Here is a 19,741-nt window from a genome sequence, read left to right as displayed (position 1 = left end):
TACATTTTCAAATGTTTTTTCTTATTAAACATTTATAGTAAATAGAATACAAACAAGCTTACTCTTCTAACTGTTCTTTTCATTGGCAAAAAATATTGCCAGACAAATTACTTGCTGGGAAAATGCAGTTTGAGGACTTCATTGCATTTACAATAAATCAAGGGGAATTTCAATACCTTGTGCATCTTAAGCTATGTGGCTGACAAGCAAGGGCTGTTTATCATGTTTTTCTTAGCTCTGTTTTCCATTTAAAGGAGCAACAAAGCAAATGTTCTTGAGTAATAGAATTAACAAAAAGACTGGAGTCTTTTGCCAGCCTATGTCGAGACGAACAGTAGATCTTTTGCACCCAGGCCTTCAAAAATCCAAAGCTGTTGCTCCTGGGAAACTATTCAACCTTTGAAAAAGAATCATTTGCTCGGAAATGGTCACTTTGAAGCAGAAAACAATACTTTTTAGAATTTCATATTTTTTTACATAAGTACTTTCAGTACTTTAACCATAAATATGGTGGGTAACAATGAGATGTGATGCTTGCCATAACCAGGAACTGATAGTAGACTTAAACATGAAAAGGCCTGTTCCCCCAAAACTGGGTTTGTTATCCATGATTGTGAAGCATTGATGATATAGTTTGCACAAAAACATCCAAAGTACTTGTTGTGTAACAATGGAGTCTCCAGACTGTGAAAGTTAAAACAGTATTTCCGTGCAAAATTGTTACCTCCCTGTTGAGGAAGCTCGGGATATCCCATGACATTCCACAAGATACTCCAGGGAGGAAGAGAAATGTGTTTGCTAGATCTGCAATGAGCAAAACAGCATTGAGAGAGCATTGGGTAATAGTTTCAGTGATGAAAGCCTAATTATGTTTTATTTAAGAACTACCTTCAATTTAATATCAAGATATGAAATACAAAATTCAAACTTTATTTTAAATTTCATACTGCATTTGTGCATACTACATACTTTCATTTGTCACAAAGCTGAAGGTTGGAAACTAAACCTGGAAAAAAGATTTAATGGCAGTACATTAGATATTAGAAAATATCTTTCTAAATAGCTTCTTATCCTATTTTATCCAGAAAAAATATCTTATGTATGAACTATTTGAGTGTATGAGAAAAGTATTTTCATTTACAAATCTCAAATATATACACATATTTTACTTATGTATATATACTGTATACATACGGGCTGAGTGCAGAATTTAACTGATAGTTAAACTATGTATAGATAATTTAGCTTGTGCATGGTTGTATTAGACCAACTATATGGGTTCAAAGCAAATGCTGATGGAAATCAAAGTATTATCCTGCCTTTATTATAATTCATTAAAATGCAATTAAATAAATATGAATTTATTCAAGGTATGCTGCTGTATGTAGAAAGACAATCGTGCCCTCAAGGAACCAGCTTTTCTAATGCTAATTCTTCTTTGAGCAATATTTGCAGAATCTCTCTGCTGGCAACAGCATTTCAATTTTAGCTGTCCATTGGATAGAAATGTAAAACTATAGCAGCATCATACAGAATTACCTACAGCAAGGATTTGCATTATATTAAATTACAGATATTATTTTTCACATGTATTTACATAATAACAACACCAATGTGTATTGATACAGTGGATAACTCATCCAATAAACATAGCATTTTTGTGATGTACGTAGCAAAGGTATAGCTACACATGATATATAAATAAAAACATTTTCCAAAATGGTCACATTTTATCAAATACACAGACAAGCACTGCTAATGTTAAAGCATTACACACTAATGGCCTTCTTGACTATTTCTGTTACTTAGACCTAGATGAAAAAGAAAAGATAGATAAGTATTAATTATAATCAAAAGTGTGAATATAAATATAGAATCCTGCAGTGTTATATAAACACAAATATTTTAAATATTGTAGATGTGTAGCAAGTCCTAAAGACCAGTAAGAAAACCTACATTTCTGCAGAGATTTGTAATGCAAAATGTGATGTTCAACAATTAACCTTTTAATCAATTTATCAATTTTCTAAAACAAAAATCGGTGTAGATATTTGCAAGTGGGTTCAAGAGTATACAGCTGCAGCTGTTGCCGGTTAAGTATTCTGTTTAAATAGGTTAAAGGAGACTCTTGGTTAATAGCGGGCTTATTTGGTGTACACAATTAGACTGGTTCAGACCAGTCTTTCAGTTACAGGGAATGCCAAAAAGACACGGTCTTCACTACCTCCACGCTATTCCTATGCTACAGGCACACTGTTTTGCCAACTGCAGCTGAAAATAGCTCTTGTAGCACTATACCCCCTTCTCCTCTGGAATGGTAAAGATTTTCTGTTGGCACAAATCCTTGAGAAGATTTAGGGTTTTGGGGCTTCCACACCCAATGAATGGCCAAGGATTAGGGAGATTGCACCTTTAGTGGCCCATGCCTGATTATAATAGAGGCAGTTGCAAGGAATTTTTGTGGGATGTAAATCAACTATGTAATAAAGTGGGGGAAATACTGTATGTTTATCTGTAATTCTGGATGGGGGTCAACTGCTTTAGGAAATACAGTAATATGCTAATCTTTACTCTTTTATATCTCATTCTACATCCACTGAAAAAAAAACAGATTTTCTTGATTCTCTTTATTTGCCAATGTTAGATGACATGGCTAGAGATTAAAATTCTAATTTTACAGTGGAAGAATTGACTGATATAACATAAACATTCCCAAACAGTAAAGCATCTGGCCAGAATAGATTTGAGATAGAATTTTAGAAGTTGTACTGTACTGTGTTGTACTGTGCTCCTTTGTTCCTATCTATGACATAGGAGTCAATAAGGGACAGCATATTCCCCAATCACAGTATGAAGCAAATATCTGTCTTCTGCTTAAAAAAGGTAGGGATGAGAAAGATAGATCATCTTACTGCCCATTAAGTTTATTGAACTATGTTTTGAAAAGATTAGCAAAAATACTCTTTATCAGATTAACTAAACATGTATCACTCTTAACACACTCTGATCAGAGAGGATTTGTACCTGGCCTGTTTTCCTTCTCTAATGTGCAGCCGCTGCTGAATATTTTATATGCTGATGATAAGAACACCAAGGCTGCTGTCATATTATATGTTTTTTATGTTATATGGTGAAAGAGCATTCGATCAAATCAAATGCAAATAAAGTACATGTTTATATTATTTAAACATTTTTGGTATTGAAAGCTCATTTGTAAAGTGGGTTGAAATGGTATATGTCTGTCCAGAAGCCACAATTTTAACTAATTATGACAAGTTTGATCGCCTCTCATTGCACAGGGGCAAAAGGTAATATTGTTCTTGATTGTCTTCATTACTCTACAATTGAACAAGATATATCCTTCAGTATCTCCTTTATGTGACAGGTGAAGCCCTTCTTAAGGCACTTTCACACACCTTCAGGCCGTGTATGGAAATTTTGGGTAGAAATACAGTATTTCACTGGTAACCACAAATGTACCCTCAGATCCTGAACTAGCACTCTTTGGTGGTTCAGAGGCATCTCTCAGACTAACAAATCAAGTCTGATGTTCAGAATGGTTGTAGCCAAAAAATGTTCTTAAAGAATGGAATTGTCATTGTACCCTGTTTCAAGAGCTGGCTCAATAAGATGATCTTCACAATTACAATGGAGAGGATTTGTTTCCATAGGACAAGCACTCTGGATCAATTCAAGAGCAATAGTTCTGGTTAGAGATAGGTTATAATAAAAGGAGATGATACAGGAAAGGTACAACAGTGTAACATTTTTGTGTTGTGACTAATTATTTTATAAAATTGAAAATTATAAGCTTTGTTCATTATCTCTGATTGTTTTACACATCTAATCATTCTGTGATAACTTCTGTCAGATTTTGCCTCTATTCTTATCTCAATAAGAAAATAATAAAAAAGCATGAGCATGTTTGACCTTTTTGGTCTTTGGCAGTGTTTTTTTCTTTTTGTTTTAGGGTGTTTTATGTACTGTATTCTGTGTTGTTTTTCATGTTTCTTAATTTTTTTTTAGTTGTGTTAAAATTTTTGTCTAAATTTTCAAACTTTCTTGAATAAAAGACTTAAAAAATAATGGATAGGGTTTTACAGAGTAAAAAAAGTTAGACAGCTGATATAGTTACTGTACTTAAAAAAGTAACAGTTAAAGAGAAGAAGCGACTCTATCCCTAGGACCCATTGAAGCTCTGGGTGTCAGTGAAGGCTGGGTGTCTGGTCATGGAAGTTGCATGGCTCTGTACTTTCATTTTTGGAGGACTTAGGTTTACAGTGTCTTGGAGCAGCAGACCCAAGACCATTCAAAAATAATCCAGGCAAAGCTAAACTAAATCACCACACTTATATTGCTGGCAAACCATGAGTTGCATGCTGTGAGTGACAGGATCAAGGTTGGTATGGCACTCACACTAGTGGGGGACCTGTTAAAAGGATAAAGCTCATGCCTTTATAGTATTGTCATGCTGCTTCATTGGCATTGCTAATCAAAATGTTCTTTGTGGAAGAAGAAACATTTCCTTTTTTCAGAATTCTCCTATATTACAGTACAAAAAATGTGCTGAGTAAAAAGCTAAGTGTCACAATTATAGTCCCTCCTCCTTAAGGGTGTCCAGCCCTTTCACTTCAGACTTAATTCTGTGCACCTGACCCTTGTTCCCAGCCCACCTTAAAAGCCAGGCGCTGACGTTCATCCTGGCTCTGCATCTGGTTTCAGCACCGTGGAAGTCCGGGACCTGGAAGCGCCTGGTCCCGTTAAGGTTTTAACCTCTGTTCCTGTTCCTTGTCTGCCGGTTCTGACCCAGTTCGTGTTTTTAATTCCTTTTTTGGATGGATCACCTGGCTATGGCATTTTTGGATTCCCTCTATGGATTACTTTTGGATTGTTTGCCTCGGCCACACCTCCCCCGTGCACCAGCGCACTTTGGACACGCCCCCCCTGTTTTCATCCCCGTATTCCTGCATTACTTTTTCCTAGTGTTTCCCCACTTCTTCGGATTGTCGTCCGCATAGGGTCCGGAAAGAACTGTTTGTTACACTAAGATTAATTAGATCAAAGGTCAATAAAGATCACTTAGAAATTATAAGGTTCCATGCATTTCTCTGAAAGACATTTTCCTTGATGCATACTAAGAACAGAAAATAATGTAACTAAATGTATTATTTACAGTTAGTCTAAGGTGACTCATTGCAGGAGCACTTCTATGTGTAATATTTAGTGTTTTATTAAACACGATTTAGATAAAACATTGTATGCTACATTAATTTATCTGTGTTAATTATATCTACAGATGATGATGAATGCCAAAACACAACACAGATCTGTGGTGAATTTGCAAACTGTACGAATACCCATGGGAGCTATTTCTGCACTTGTACATCAGGGTACAAATCAAAAGGGAAGAAACAGTTTTTGCCCAATGATGGTACCTATTGTACTGGTAAGTATATATTTTTGTGTTTTCCCATTTTTTTATACTGAAATAGTAAATCTCGACATTTTATCTTTACATTTTTTAAGTCTTTAAAGAATGAAGAAGAACTGTAATGGACAAATGTGTGATCCAGGTAGCAAAGCTATCACCTACAAATGACTACATCCTAGTAAGATCTGGTTATAATGATACGTGCGTAACTGCAATATAAAATCATTAAGATATACAATTTATTAATAAATTATTTGGTATTAGTCTAATCCGAAATTTAGAAAGCCCCAACAAATCTCAGAATTATAATTATAACTCTGCTCTAAAATGTTTGAAGTTAAAGTTTAGTAGAGGACTCCTTTGTCTTATATACTATATTTGTACTACATTATGAATATGGTACTATGTATTCTAGTTACAGATGATGTTTTATTGTACACATTAAAGTTTGTAACCTTAAATTTTATGTAATGAGCATATAAACTTATTATTTTTATTTTTAAGACTATTTTGATCCATTTATGTTAAATGTATTGTTCCTGTGATAAGTTATAATAAAAGGAGATGATACAGGAAATGTACAAAAGTGTAACATGTTTGTGTTGTGACTAATTATTTTATACAATTGAATTTTAATTGCAGATATTGATGAATGTCAGGACCCATCTTCCTGTGGACTATTCTCAAATTGCCACAATACAATTGGATCATTTTATTGTAGCTGCAAAAGAGATTATTTTCCTTCATCTGGAAAGTTACATTTTGAATCCAATGGTAATACACAATGTAGAGGTAAGGAGAAAACTATTTCTAAATTAGCTAAAATATACCTACATTTCTCACAAACAATAAAGAAATAAGACTGACCTGTTTTACAGATCATTTTTCTCTTAATTACTCAGTAAACCTTTTAGGTTCTTCGGAGAACCCTTACTTCTTACATACATACTTCTTACTTCCTACATATACAGTATTTACAATCAGGAAATTCAACTATTGATTTCTGATGTCTACCATTCATGCATGGACTTTCTTAGTACAACATTAGTAATATGCTGCTTATTTTGGTTTATAGAAAAATAGTTTTATCCCATCTATCTGAGTAAAGATCACCCTGAAGACAGATGAGCCCACAATTATTTTAAATAACTAAACTTCATTATAAGGTTAATTTTGTGATGAGATTTAATATATGCAAGGATCTGATAAAATTGGTTGCCTTGTTCAAATAGGTGCATCATGAAAACTGAAAAATGAAATTTGTTATGTAGCTCATGGACAAAGGCATCATTATTGTCCACTAGATTTTATGCCCCAGGATCACACTGCCTGCCTTCTGGGGGAAACTGATATTACTTATGTTGTGCATTCTACCATTGCTGTTTGCACTTTTACTTGGCAGCAAATTTGCCATGTATCCATTTTTACACGTAACATACATAATTACAGGTTTTGTCTGGGCTCAAAAAAATTGAGTGCAAAAATGGGAAATTCAAGACTCCTGGATTGGATGGATCAAATTTAGCTTTTTCTAGATAATTGAAGAAGAATAACTTTGTACATACACCGACAGGTCAATTGTTTTTTCAGTTATATTGGTTTGAGACCACTATGCCCTGTTTCATTCTGCAAGCACAGAAAATATACTTCCATCTTAGACCTAATTTCACTATTACCCACATAAAACCTACTGCAACACAATGAAACTTCCATTATACAAGACAGAGTATCTTGATAAATGTAGTACCTGAGGGAGGATGAATTATTCCTGCTGTTACAGATGTATCGTTGCTTTTGATTTGAAGACATGATTTCTCAAATGTGCACTTTATTCCCATTATCCATAATACATTAATTTGAATCATTTTGCTTTTAAGATATCTTTTACTAAAATAGATTTATACTGACCTTTTCTCTAATGCCATTTTATTCATACTGCACCACATCCTGCACTGTCAGTATGAAAATTAATGTTTTATCTTACTGGATCTAAGAAGATGCATTCCCACTAATTCCTCAAGCAAACCCATCTGCCACAAATTTGTCTGGAATTTAGAATCTCATAATATCAGTTATGGTCAACTAACATTAATTAAAAATAGACGTTTTTCTCCCAAATGTCTGCTAGAAATAATTGCCTTTTCCCTACAAATCTATGTAGGGGTAGCTTTTACCCCGATGATCAAAAGTCCAGAAAAAAACCTGGAAGAAAGCCAACAGCACATATACAAGCCATATCCTTTGCATTACCATTCCCTGTAGGTGTATTTTAAAACAATCTGTATTTGCATTAATCACACATAGTTGGATGTGACAATTCAATAAAGGATAGTTTAGTTTCCCATGTGTCTCCACTGTTAGCTAGATCTAGTGATTATGAAAAGTAAATGCCAAGAAAACCTACCAAAGGCCCTCATGTTAAAGTTTAATGAATGGAATCCTATTTGCAAATGGTTCTGAACATTGAATTATCACCCTTTTATTTTAAGCATAATGTGAAACAAAATGATAAATAGGTAGAAACTCTGCTGAATAGAATCAGCCATCCTGTGTACAGTACTTAGGTTCACTTTGTAATTCATGACTGGATGAAAGCCTGAATTTAACATGGACTAAATCATTTACGATTCCAATAATCAGAATTGGAATCAATATGAATAAAAGGGTTCAAGCTTTTACATTTTACCTGTAAGGAAATTTATTGATGAGAATACAAATGTCATTATGATATAATACAATTATGGTATTGTATAATATTTTAGCTTGCTTATATTGTAAGTTGAAAACAACTGCCCTGTTTTCTAAAACAGAGATTACATACTTTTAAAACAAAATGTAAGCAGTTTTGGAAGAAGCAAGTCACTATATATTTTATTAGTATGAGTTAAGTGTAAGCAAACTAAGGAGAAACAGGAAAAATAAATCAAGATTTAATTAGTTTAAAGAGCTTAGCAGTATGAGGGATTCTGTTCCAAGAAGGTAATTACCCATTGTGGATATAAAAAAAGTGTCACCGCAAGTTTCAGCATGATGAAATGTTTAAGTATAGTTGTCCAAATACAATGGTACTATGAAGTTTTGGAAGATAATGGCAGTCATGTGGTTGTCTTGGTTTCAAAAGGAATCACATTTTAACCAATCACATAGGTTGCAGTTAATAGTTACTGTAATAGGCCAAAGGTTTATGAAGAAAACCAGTTAGCATTACAGGATGTGTTTTGAGAAGCATTTGATGATTAGGTTTAGAAATAAAGTATTGCTACTTTCTGTGAGGTGTCGCATGGCTTGGAGCAGTGAAAGTTTCAAGTCACTTGGTGCAGCAGTTACCATGACACTGGTTACTTGACTATTGCTTAACAAAAATATTTCAGATAGACATTGAGATTTATGCAAAAAAACATTTAACATGTAGAATGATACCTATACAGTCTGGTCATTGTCTTTGTAAATATGCAGTTTTTAAACACATAAAACACATACAGGTATAAGCCTGTACAGTATATAGGTACAGTATGTATCAGATGACATAGCATGAGCATGATTTTATCATAGAAAGTTACAAGATGAAAATCAGAAGCTCCTTTTGCCATTAATATGTATTAATTTTGTAGTTAAGGGGTGTTACCATTACAGGTCAAATATCGACAACAGAGAAAAACAAAATGGCTTCCAGGTAACCATATGGATTTATAGCACAACCCTACTTTTACATCCTGGTATTAGATTATTACAAAACGTTTTGTGTTAATTGTCTTATTAAGGTGGATGCTTATTATGCCCATAATGGTTCATCATTTCACATGCAAAAAACACGCTAGTAACTCTAACTGCTCTTCTTCAAAATCTGTTTGGGTATCAGTTCAGTTTTTCCTCATTTTACTCACTTTTCATTTATTCTATAAAAACAAAACTTCATCTCCTTTTTATTTTTTTTTATTTTTAGTATAGGAATTATTATAGAATCACATTTAATATACATGTAATAGAAAAAATGTGAAATGATTTATGTACAACTAGAAGAAAAACAAAAAAAAAGACATAAACATACCAATTAATTTCTAGCTAGATTTGTATAATTAACAGATCCCTTCAATTTATAATTATATAATAACACACAGAAAGAAACGTTTATAATAAATATTACAATTTAAACTTAGCTTATTTGGAACTGGCCATATTTTCCATAACACTTTATCTCCTTGTTCTTAACATTTTTCAAGCTCTGCCACCACTACCTGTGTTAGCATTTCTCCAGCATTGGTGGCAGGGATGTGCTTGGAATCCATCAAAAGCTGTTTGCAATTTTCTAGTTTCCACAGATTTTGAGTTTCTTTAAAGACCAGGTTTTATCTCATTCAGAAAAAAAAAATATTGGCTTTCACTTATGGTCAGGGATCATTAATTGGGATACTATGCATCCTGAAAGTAAAATATCAATAGATTAATAATATATGTTTTACTTTTAATTTTTTTTAGAGAATCCTAAAAATAACTGTCACGAGAACAGTACATGTGTGTCACAAACCATTAACAAAACACTTGAATACGTAAGTATTGTTATTTCATAAAGCTTATCCTTCTGTTTGTCATGTCACAACTGTGAAAAGTTGCCTTTAAGATATATGTTATAACAACCATGGTACTCCGTAGCAGCAGAAGACAGGACTGCAGCAGGGAATCCTGTGGAATTAATTACCATACAGGAAACATGGAAGTCCGGGTTGTAAATAATCAGTTCTAATTTTTACCTTCATTGCGTTTAGTTGCTGTTCCAGTTATTGTGTTCTGTGGATGATATTCTTGTTTATACAAAGGTGGATTTTAAGGGTGGTTCTTACTCTTTACCGACCTTGAGTGTTGTGTACTGGGGAGAAATGAGTCACAGTTTTCTGAGAGATATTGTTTGCTGAAGTGAGGCATGATTGACATAAGTTCTGGACAGCCCAACTTAAATCACTAGTTTCTAAGGACTGTTCAGCGGAGAAGATTCATGTCTTAGATGGCAAACAACTTCTGTTTCAAGTCATTTGCAAATTATTTTATTCAACAAATCATTAGCAATCAATCACCATTAAATTGGTCTAAATTGAGTATGCATAGGCTACCCACAACACCTTTTGGATTGGAGCCATTCAGGGGTAATGTTGCTCTAGGAAACTGCAAATGTTTTACCTATAAAATTGGATATCTGTCACGGATGTCAGAAGGGACGAACCGTGGAATGGCAGGAGAGCGAAAAGACCCTATGCGTAGCGGCGAGACAGGGGTTAGCCCGGGCTCAGCTTTTCAGGAAATGCCGTATAGAAACCTATGCCCTCAGGTAGCGGACGTGGGGTGACCTGGTGCTAGGCGGGTCTCAGGACATCCGAACGTCAATGCTAAGAGAAGGCTGACCTGGAAATATATAGCCCCAGAGAGAGAGAAACACAGGAAGGCTGCAGAGGGCATGACAATATCATGATATAGAAGATGTTTTCATGTTTTGTTTAGCCTTTCTAACAGTGGGGTGTTTTCTGAGGGTAGACTAACTGTTGTTTGTATTTCAATTTGCAGCTGTTAGTACTGTGTTAAATAGACTGTATATAAGTAGGCAGAAGTAGTTTAGGTGGGTAGCTGCATCAGCATGCGTAAGCTGCAAAGTAAAAGGTTTATTCCATGCTGAAAAGAGAAGAAAGGAAACACAATGTTTTTATTATGTTTTTGCAACTTAAATTGATGTTTAAACACCTAAATCAGGATTGTAAAGGGTATTCTTCACCTATTTGTTTAGGACGTAAAGGTAAATGTACAATACTGAGTATAAAACACATCCTTCACCCTTGAATTATTTTAGCAAGAAATGAATGAGATGCTGTGTTTTACTTATGAAGAAATCGTGGAGGTCTGAATGACTTCCACAGGTCCACGTTATTTAGGATCCTCATTTCAGTTTCTGAGCCTCCAGCTGAATATGTTTACATTTAATTGTCCTGGTTAGGAGTTACTGTTCCTTCATATTTGTTTCTGCCACTCACATGCTGACTTCATATGGCACATAAACGGTGCTCCAAAACTGCCTTATGATTTTTGGTCATATTACTGTACAATATTTTAGCAACATAGGAATACTCCATATTTGCAGAGGTCAAAATGTTGTTTAGGTACATTTCACAACAAAAGTCTTAAAGGATGTTGATAAGGTTGAGTATGTCCGCATTCTTCTGTCAAACTCCTTTGTGTGAAAAACAATTTGTAAGATTATGAAATCAAAAGCTAATTTTATGGGTAATATCACCTTGGTCTTCCTTGCACACATTTGTAAGGTGGTTGGCAAATTCACTTCAACAGGGCAGGAATTGATTTTTCTCCTTAGGTTAGAAGTTGACTGATTTTTCCCAACATATCATTGTGGTTGTCTGTTCCTATTCTCATATATTTTCATAAGATATAAGCCCATCTTTTAGAAAGATAAGTGAATTTTCAGAAACAGCTTAGACAACCACTCCCCTCATCCCTGCTCACATAGTCAGCAAATCCAAAATGTAGAAAGCATTAGAAATTAAGCTGGTGAAGAAATTTCTCACTTCTTCATCTTCACCAGATCTTCTATGTAATGGGGCTGCTAGATACTGCTAATTTATCAAGTAGAATTTGCATTATAGATTTGTTTTTTTCTTTTGTGTCATTATTTATTTTTCTGTACGGTATATCAAAAAGCATTACGCCACACATAAGTCAATAAGATGAGAGTGACAGTGGTTCAAGGAGAACACAGTTGAGAGCATTTCATTGTTTGCTCAGAGTGCAGAACTCTATCTTAGAACATTCCTGGGATGAAATGGAATAAAGAAATAACTATATCTTCTTTGACTTCACTGAAACCCATACTGTCAGAGGGTTTGGACAATATTGCTCTATCCTTTAAAAATTGAATGGCAATGGAATATATCCCTTACAGAATTAAGCTGAAGTTCTAATGGTTATCATTTTGCAAATACTGTAAAACGTTTCACTTTACTTATGCTGTATAAACAGGATGTACAGTATATGCAGTGCAATGTTGTTTACCTTAAAATGTAATGTTCCGGAATATACAAATTAATAATGTCCACAATTTGGGTTATGAAAGATACATCATATTGCATTGATGACATCAATTCAACATAAGGCATAAGCAGAATTAAAAAAAAACTCTCCCAAAATTCAACCAAAGTATAGCAAAATATCAATAGTGAATGGATACCTTTGTCTTCATTTAAATGAACAAGCAACAAACATTGTTTTTCTGGGAGGCTCCTATAAATGTTGTCAATTGTTTTCATACTATCTCAGAGCCTGATCATCACATTTGTTTCTGGTTTTCATTCTATATCAGAACTTAATGACTTCATTGAACTATTTATTTTGACAGGAAGTCAAAACAGCTGTGTTTTCCAGATCATAATTATGTGTGAATTGAAAGGTGTCTCAGAAATCTGTACCAATCTGGTTTTCTAGGACTGGAAATGCCTGGTCCCATTTTATTGGACTGAGCTTAGACCCTAAATAGATCATGACCATCTGGGCGCCTACGAAATATTAACGAAATTAGCGATGGGTGATATGTCATATGTGTGCATAGTTATAAGAATTAGTGCATGTCTGAGAAGACTGGGAAGACAAGGAACACTTTAGAAATGTGTAATGGATTGGAACATCATAGCAGCTGCTTAACGTATAGGAGCAAAGATATCATTCAATTGATACCAGGCTTTTTAAATCTATCCAAAAGTTCTAAAAGTAGCCATATAAATACTTAGCTCATTGAACAAACAAGTTCCTGTGCTTTACAGTAATATGTGATCAACTACTCTCCTCTGCTGGTGATACTGGTGTACTGCACAAAAAATATTTAATAAAAATATCAAGATGTTGAGCTCCTGTACATGGACACAATACTGTCTGGATTAGAAGAAAAAAAACATAAAATAAAAAAGTTGAGGAGAAAACAAGACAAATAGAACAAGATTACCAATTAAATGTTCAGAAAATATAAAGACAAATCACAATTAACAATTAATCCTTTTTGGTTTACTACATCACTATTCATCTCCTCAATGGATATCCTTAATAAGGGTTTTCACATGGCCACATTGGCTCCACAATTAAAAAAATAGTCCCACTAGTAACATTAATCACACAACACACTGCAGTTCGAAAACTGCATGGGGGCATTGAATGACCAAGAAGTCAGGATCTCAATTGAATATTTAATCTGAATGACAGAACAGTTATTGGAGTCTGAGAAAATATTCTTATTTAAATAATATTATTTCTCTTATTGGAGAAAATAAGGCTAAACAAAACACACATTCACATAAAGTGAATCTATGAAACTGGAATAGTTATTTCACATGTATACAGGTGAAAATTGTTAATAGCTGCTCAGAGAGAGGATGGTGGAAAATCCTGATGAAGACTGGCAGTCAACCTCATTTTTGCTGAAACAAAGAAAGCCTGTGGCCATACATTAGGCTGCATAGATTATGTTTCAAGCATGAGTGTCCATATTATAGATGACTAGATTCTTTTAGATAAGGTTTTAGATAAGGGTAGTTCCTGATCACTTCAGAATCCTATGAGATTGATAAAAACAATAGAAAGAAGCAAAAATTAAGGTGATCTGAATTATTTTAAATGTAAATGTATTTTTGAATTGAAACTTCAAACCATAACATAATATTTGACATAATATGTTCATAACAATAAACTGAGCAATACTGTTAAATCTGTCACGCATCTGTGGTGTGTTTAAGATCTTAAGAGCATTGCATGCTCTGGATTCTGTCTACAGTATAAAGGTACCACTGAGATGGAAGTGTCCAGCAGTAGGCATATCATACCTGAAAGGTTTAATATGATTTATAAATAACTAAATGTAAAACATCTAAGATGATCACAGTACTCATTAAAATGGCTGCTTTCCTAGTTCAGAATATTTTCAAAATTCCATAGGAATTTGCTTTAACACAGATAAATATTATTCTAAAGATAGACATGTACAGTAATATCTTACCAACAATTTTTACACATGCACCATCCTGACTTCACTCTTTTAATCAACTTTCAGTTACAAGGTTGTTTTTGATATTTAATAGGTCATTTGTTAATGCTTGGTCATCCTATCAAGTATAATTAAAATCAGTAAAAGGGTATCAGTTGTTCTAAGGACTACTGTGTGCTGTTCATGTGAGGGGTTCCAGCAGTGTATTGTCTGTGCCAAATGTCCTGCTTCAAAATCAATACTGCCTGACCCAATCTTTTAAATAATTTATTACTTTCTAAGACTGAAAACACTATTCTTCTTTCCTCCTAACTGTAGCTAAAGTTTACTGTTCAAGTGAATATTAAAGAATAGCTAGTACTAAGCAGAGGACAACTCTTCCCAGTGTTTTACACTGACAGACATTGTTCTAATAACGAAAATTATGTTTTATTAATCGTATCTGTTGGCACCTTGGGGCCAATTAAACTCAAAGCCCTCGCTAGAGCAATAGTCTAAATGATTTAAACCTTCATCTTAACCTTTAATCTAGACGTCTTTCATATTGTTAGCATGAATATATGTTTTAAAATGCATAGGGTGCTGTCACATTCAGGCCTGCGAGTCTATGAGTCCACTAATTGGACTAGGGAGAAGGTAAAAGAGAGAATTTTAATGTATTTATGGAAAATTAGATTTAAAATGTCAATGCAAGGAAAGGAAAAATAGCTGTTACATAGCTTGAAGCAAAATTAATTCTTCCCACTGTTTTTTTTTAAAAAGATATTTTTAAATGGTGATTATTTCCTTTATTGTGGGATACTGCTTCTCAGTGTAGAATAATTTCATTTTATTCACAAATGAAAAAAGCCTAAATTATTCTTAAATTGCTTCAAAGTTCTTTTTGCATTTGACAGTGCAATTCATTTTCTTATAAAATCCTCGTTCTAAATAACGTTTTACTTAATGTATTCACATTGCATGCAAATTGCTAGAAAACTGTTTTTTATGTCTATAGATTAGTAACATCAAAGAACCACAGAGTCTGCTGGAAGAGATAAGGAAACAAACTTCAGGGGACCTGTCACCTGTTGATATGATTTCATATGTGGAGGTCTTATCGCGATCAGTTCCATCATTAAGTGTTATGAACGACACTGTAATTGACAAGGAGGCACTTACTAATGCTACTATCAAAGTAAGTTATGACCATTCTTTATTCCTGGGTTCTGTTATGAATATATATATATATCATCAACACCTCAGTATGTAAAATTGGAATACCTGTGGATACACATTAGCCCATGTCTGAGCATGCCCATTTATATGAAAATATGTGTCAGGTGATGATTCCTTGACATATGATATACTGTATGTTTGATAAAAAAAATCATTAACCACAGTGCTACAGTGTATAGCTGTTGTTTGTTTAAACTCAGTCAAATCAAATGGACTTTCGTATTACTGTTTAAGATGTAAGTGAAATTAAAATGCAAAAATATGATATAAACCATTAAATGTTTAATTTCTAGAAAAAGACTCTAACCCTCAATATTTATTGATCATATTTCAAGTCAGTGGAGCATGTGGAAGTAGTCATAAGGTTGCTGCCACAAAAAAGGAAAAGCAAAGAGACATGAATCTAATAGTATAACTTCAGATTAAGGGTATCAAATTGAATTAATAATCATTTAACAAATTGAATATACTTCCAAAGTTAATAATTCATAGATTATTTCTGAACATTATTAATGGTGATCAAAACTAAGGAACCATTTAGCTTTGCTCATTTTCCATGGAAAGAAAAAAAAATATTGGGTTAGTTTCTTCCAAAAAGTATTATTACTCTGCAAATTCTAAACATTTTCCTGTTTGTAAGTACAAGACTTCCTCTAGTGAGTTTGTGATTAACCTTTAACCTTCCTTGAGGTTACATATCAGTCAGGACATGTTAAGTCTTTTGTCTTTGTTTGTCAGGTAATTTTAAATGTACTGTTTGCTCTATTTTGGCCTGAAAAAATGTTGATAAGGCAAAGTAGCACCTTTGTCATTGCATTTCTAATCAGGCAATGCATCAAAGGTGGATGTCCCAGTTTTTTTTTTTTAAATGTTTTAATATAAGAAGCAGGCATTGAAGATTTGCGGTATTTAAGGAATTGACAAAAGGTAAAAGCTAAAGTAAAATCTGGACAATATAATCACACTACTTTTATCTTAGATATTAGATAATTTATACTTTATTTTATATTTCTATGTACAATAAGCTAAATGTAACACTGAAATAATTTAAATTAAACCAATATGTAAAATATAAGCAAAATGTAATAAAATATAATTACAATTTCCATACAGTCAAGTTTTACAAATTAGATTTACCAATGCTGTTTACTCAAGGAAACTTCAGAAAGCTGTTAAGCATAGTTCAATTTAATTGTTTTTACACTGCTCCTTTAAATTAGCTTTTTTTGTTGTGATTTGCATCCAGTTTGGAAGATAAATGCCATCTGTGTAATAGTCTATTTGCCCTACCTGGAATTTAAGTGAATTTTAGTGATAATTAGATCTATATCTAATAGCCTGTTTTAAAATGCTTTTAAAAAGATATATATTTTTACAGGGAACAAAACATTTTCTGAGCTTCAACTAGAAGATGTAAGCAACATAAAGAAAAAAAATCCTGCTAATTTAAGCAACAGAGTATTAGACAGCTGATTGCTCATTTAAGACAGTTGACAACAAACTAGTGTTACCAAACTAATAGTGAATGGGCTCAAGCTCATAAAATACAGGATTTTTGGTAAGGGTACATTTTCCATTTTATACCAAGAACCATTTATTGTACATACAAGTCAACATCCAAAGATAATGGGTATAAACTGAAAATATATCTTAATGTTTTTACAGGATTTTGTAAATACAGTAAACAATCTCGTTGAAAGGGATGAATTAGTGGCATGGAACAGGATCAATACAGAAGACAGAAAAAAGACTGTTACAAAACTGCTGCATATTGTGGAAGAAGCAACCCTGAATATTTCTCAAAATTTCAAAAAAGCAACCGAGATGGAAGTCAATGCAAGTGACATTGGTAAGAAAACTAGATAAGAAGCTTTTCAGCTGTCAGAAAAAACTTTAAATAATAGATGAACTTGAAAAACAAGCAAACTCAAAATATTTTCTCCAGGGGTATATCCAAAAGTCGAGTATTTTGGTCTGGTTATATTAAAAGTAAAGCAGTAACCTTTGACGATGTTTGAACTCCTTTCTCTGTTACATACTATTTTTGTTGCTATTAAATAAAAATGAATGTTTCAGGAAATTTTGTTATTCTAATACCTGCCTCACACAATAAAGCTTAGATTTTGATTGTGTTTTCCAAATAAAAAAACTAAATAAGAGGAAAAAGTAATGGAGCAAAAATAATTCCTTATATATGTGCACCAGTATCTTGCAAAGCATATGAGAAAAAAATAGAAAATAACAATTTTCCATTAAATATTAACTCAAAATTTACTAAAATCATAACTAAATTACAGTTGACTCTTCTGAAATATTAATAAATTCTAAATTAAATATACTATCTACAGTCCTATTATCAAGTTTAAGGAAATTTATATTTGATCTACACCTCCAATTAATTGTTGCGGTGCAGACATGAATAGATTTTTTTTTTAAATACAACTTTAAAATATTTTTATTTCCCTCCATTTCTGAAGCTACCATTTACAGTAGTAATCACAGAAGGAATGAGGACACATGTATCCTTTCTTCAGAAATGGGCATTGCCAAGTCACCTGCTTTTTTCTTGGTATTATCAACTCAGAACAGAGAGAGTGCTTAAGAACTGATAAGAGTGCAAGTTCACTGAGATCCTGAGACCCACACAGGACAGCAAGCTCATGACACTAACTACAGTACCTCAGATCCTCCTAACTACAAAGCTTTTAGCCAGTTCTGCACTTCTTTCACTGAGACTGAGCAAATTTAGACATAGCAAATTTGGAATATCCAACCAAATAGATGCTATACTATTTCTGATAAGTTTTATTTTTTTAAGAAAATGGTGTGGTGTGACACATTTCTATGTCCAATTGCAAATATTTGAATATTCTAGTCAGACAGCATTCTAGTCAGACAGCACAGTGGCATGGCAGTTAGCTACGCTACATCACAGCTCTTGGATGTTGTGTTAGATTCTGAACTAGAATGGAACATTTGTATAAAGTTTGCATATTCTGCCTAACCTGGCTATATTAACAAAAGTTTCTAAACTTTCTGTGTGTCTCTTTTCCAGGGTGTAGTAGTTCACCTTTGTAGAGTGGAAGGCTGCCATGACCCAAGTAGTTTTCTGGTCACAGAAATAAAAAATACAAGTACAGAAATAAAATAGTCAAATCATTTTTAATTGTTATGTTAATTTCAGGATCTTTTAATGTTCACTAGCCATGATAGCATTACTAATTCAACGTAAGCATCTAATCACCATCCTTTCATTCCAACTAAAAATTGTCAGCAAAAAAGACGTACAGCTATGTATATAAGGAAAATATTTTTGTGATCACTGTAGATTGCTGTCATGAATTTCTATTCAATCAATTTGATTAATCAAATATATATGGTCTTTACGGATTTCTCCTTTGTTTCCACAAACAAATATTTGGTCCTAAATCAAAATCTAATGGACTAGTATTTTTCCTCATGGACCAATTATGAGGGTGCATAAGCTTCTACTGTTTGAGGAGGACTACTTCCATTCCATAATAAATAATTGCTGTTTTCTTTCACTACAAATAATATTCATTCTAGAATTCTCCAGAACCATACTCTCAAATACATGCTGCATGATCTTTTAAACTAATTTTAGGGTAAAATTGTGTTTGATAAAGAAAACTACATAAAAAGTTCCACAATAAACATTTGCAAAAAAGACAATTATTATTCATTACATTTAAAGAAGTTATCAGTAAGTCAAAATCCAACTTTTTTCTCAAAATTGCAAAAAGAGTTGCATGTCAGAAATTTACCTCAGACTCATCTTAATGCAATACATGTCTGTTTCTCAGCTGTGGATGTATGTCAGTGAGGTTCAACCTAGTCTTCAAGATTCAGCCTTGCACATTTCGATATTTTGATAGCTGCCAGTGCTGAAAATCCAACTTCACAAGGATATGTTGTTGCAAAATGAAGGACTATAGTGGTTCATCCGAAAGTGCTGGATATTCAGTTTGGACAGATTCCCAGATTTCTTCTAAGTGAAAAGAGCTGAAATGGAGCTGCAGTGCTTTTGCTTTGTCACAGGAAAGGTCAGT

At 33.4% G+C, this 19,741-nt stretch overlaps 1 protein-coding gene across 1 annotated transcript in view; it reads left to right on the top strand.

The window, feature by feature from the left end:
- Positions 1–19,741, top strand: part of adgrl4 (adhesion G protein-coupled receptor L4) — a 46,673-nt gene that overhangs the window by 11,214 nt on the left and 15,718 nt on the right. The window contains exons 3-7 of the mRNA XM_069194274.1: positions 5,297–5,446; positions 6,074–6,223; positions 9,908–9,978; positions 15,451–15,630; positions 17,337–17,520. Coding sequence (XP_069050375.1) covers positions 5,297–5,446; positions 6,074–6,223; positions 9,908–9,978; positions 15,451–15,630; positions 17,337–17,520 — 735 coding nt within the window. The remainder of the gene's footprint in view (positions 1–5,296; positions 5,447–6,073; positions 6,224–9,907; positions 9,979–15,450; positions 15,631–17,336; positions 17,521–19,741) is intronic.

This window comes from Lepisosteus oculatus, chromosome 9, assembly GCF_040954835.1.
Source record: "Lepisosteus oculatus isolate fLepOcu1 chromosome 9, fLepOcu1.hap2, whole genome shotgun sequence".
Taxonomy (NCBI): Eukaryota; Metazoa; Chordata; class Actinopteri; order Semionotiformes; family Lepisosteidae; genus Lepisosteus; species Lepisosteus oculatus.
This window is presented reverse-complemented; position numbering and strand designations above follow the sequence as displayed.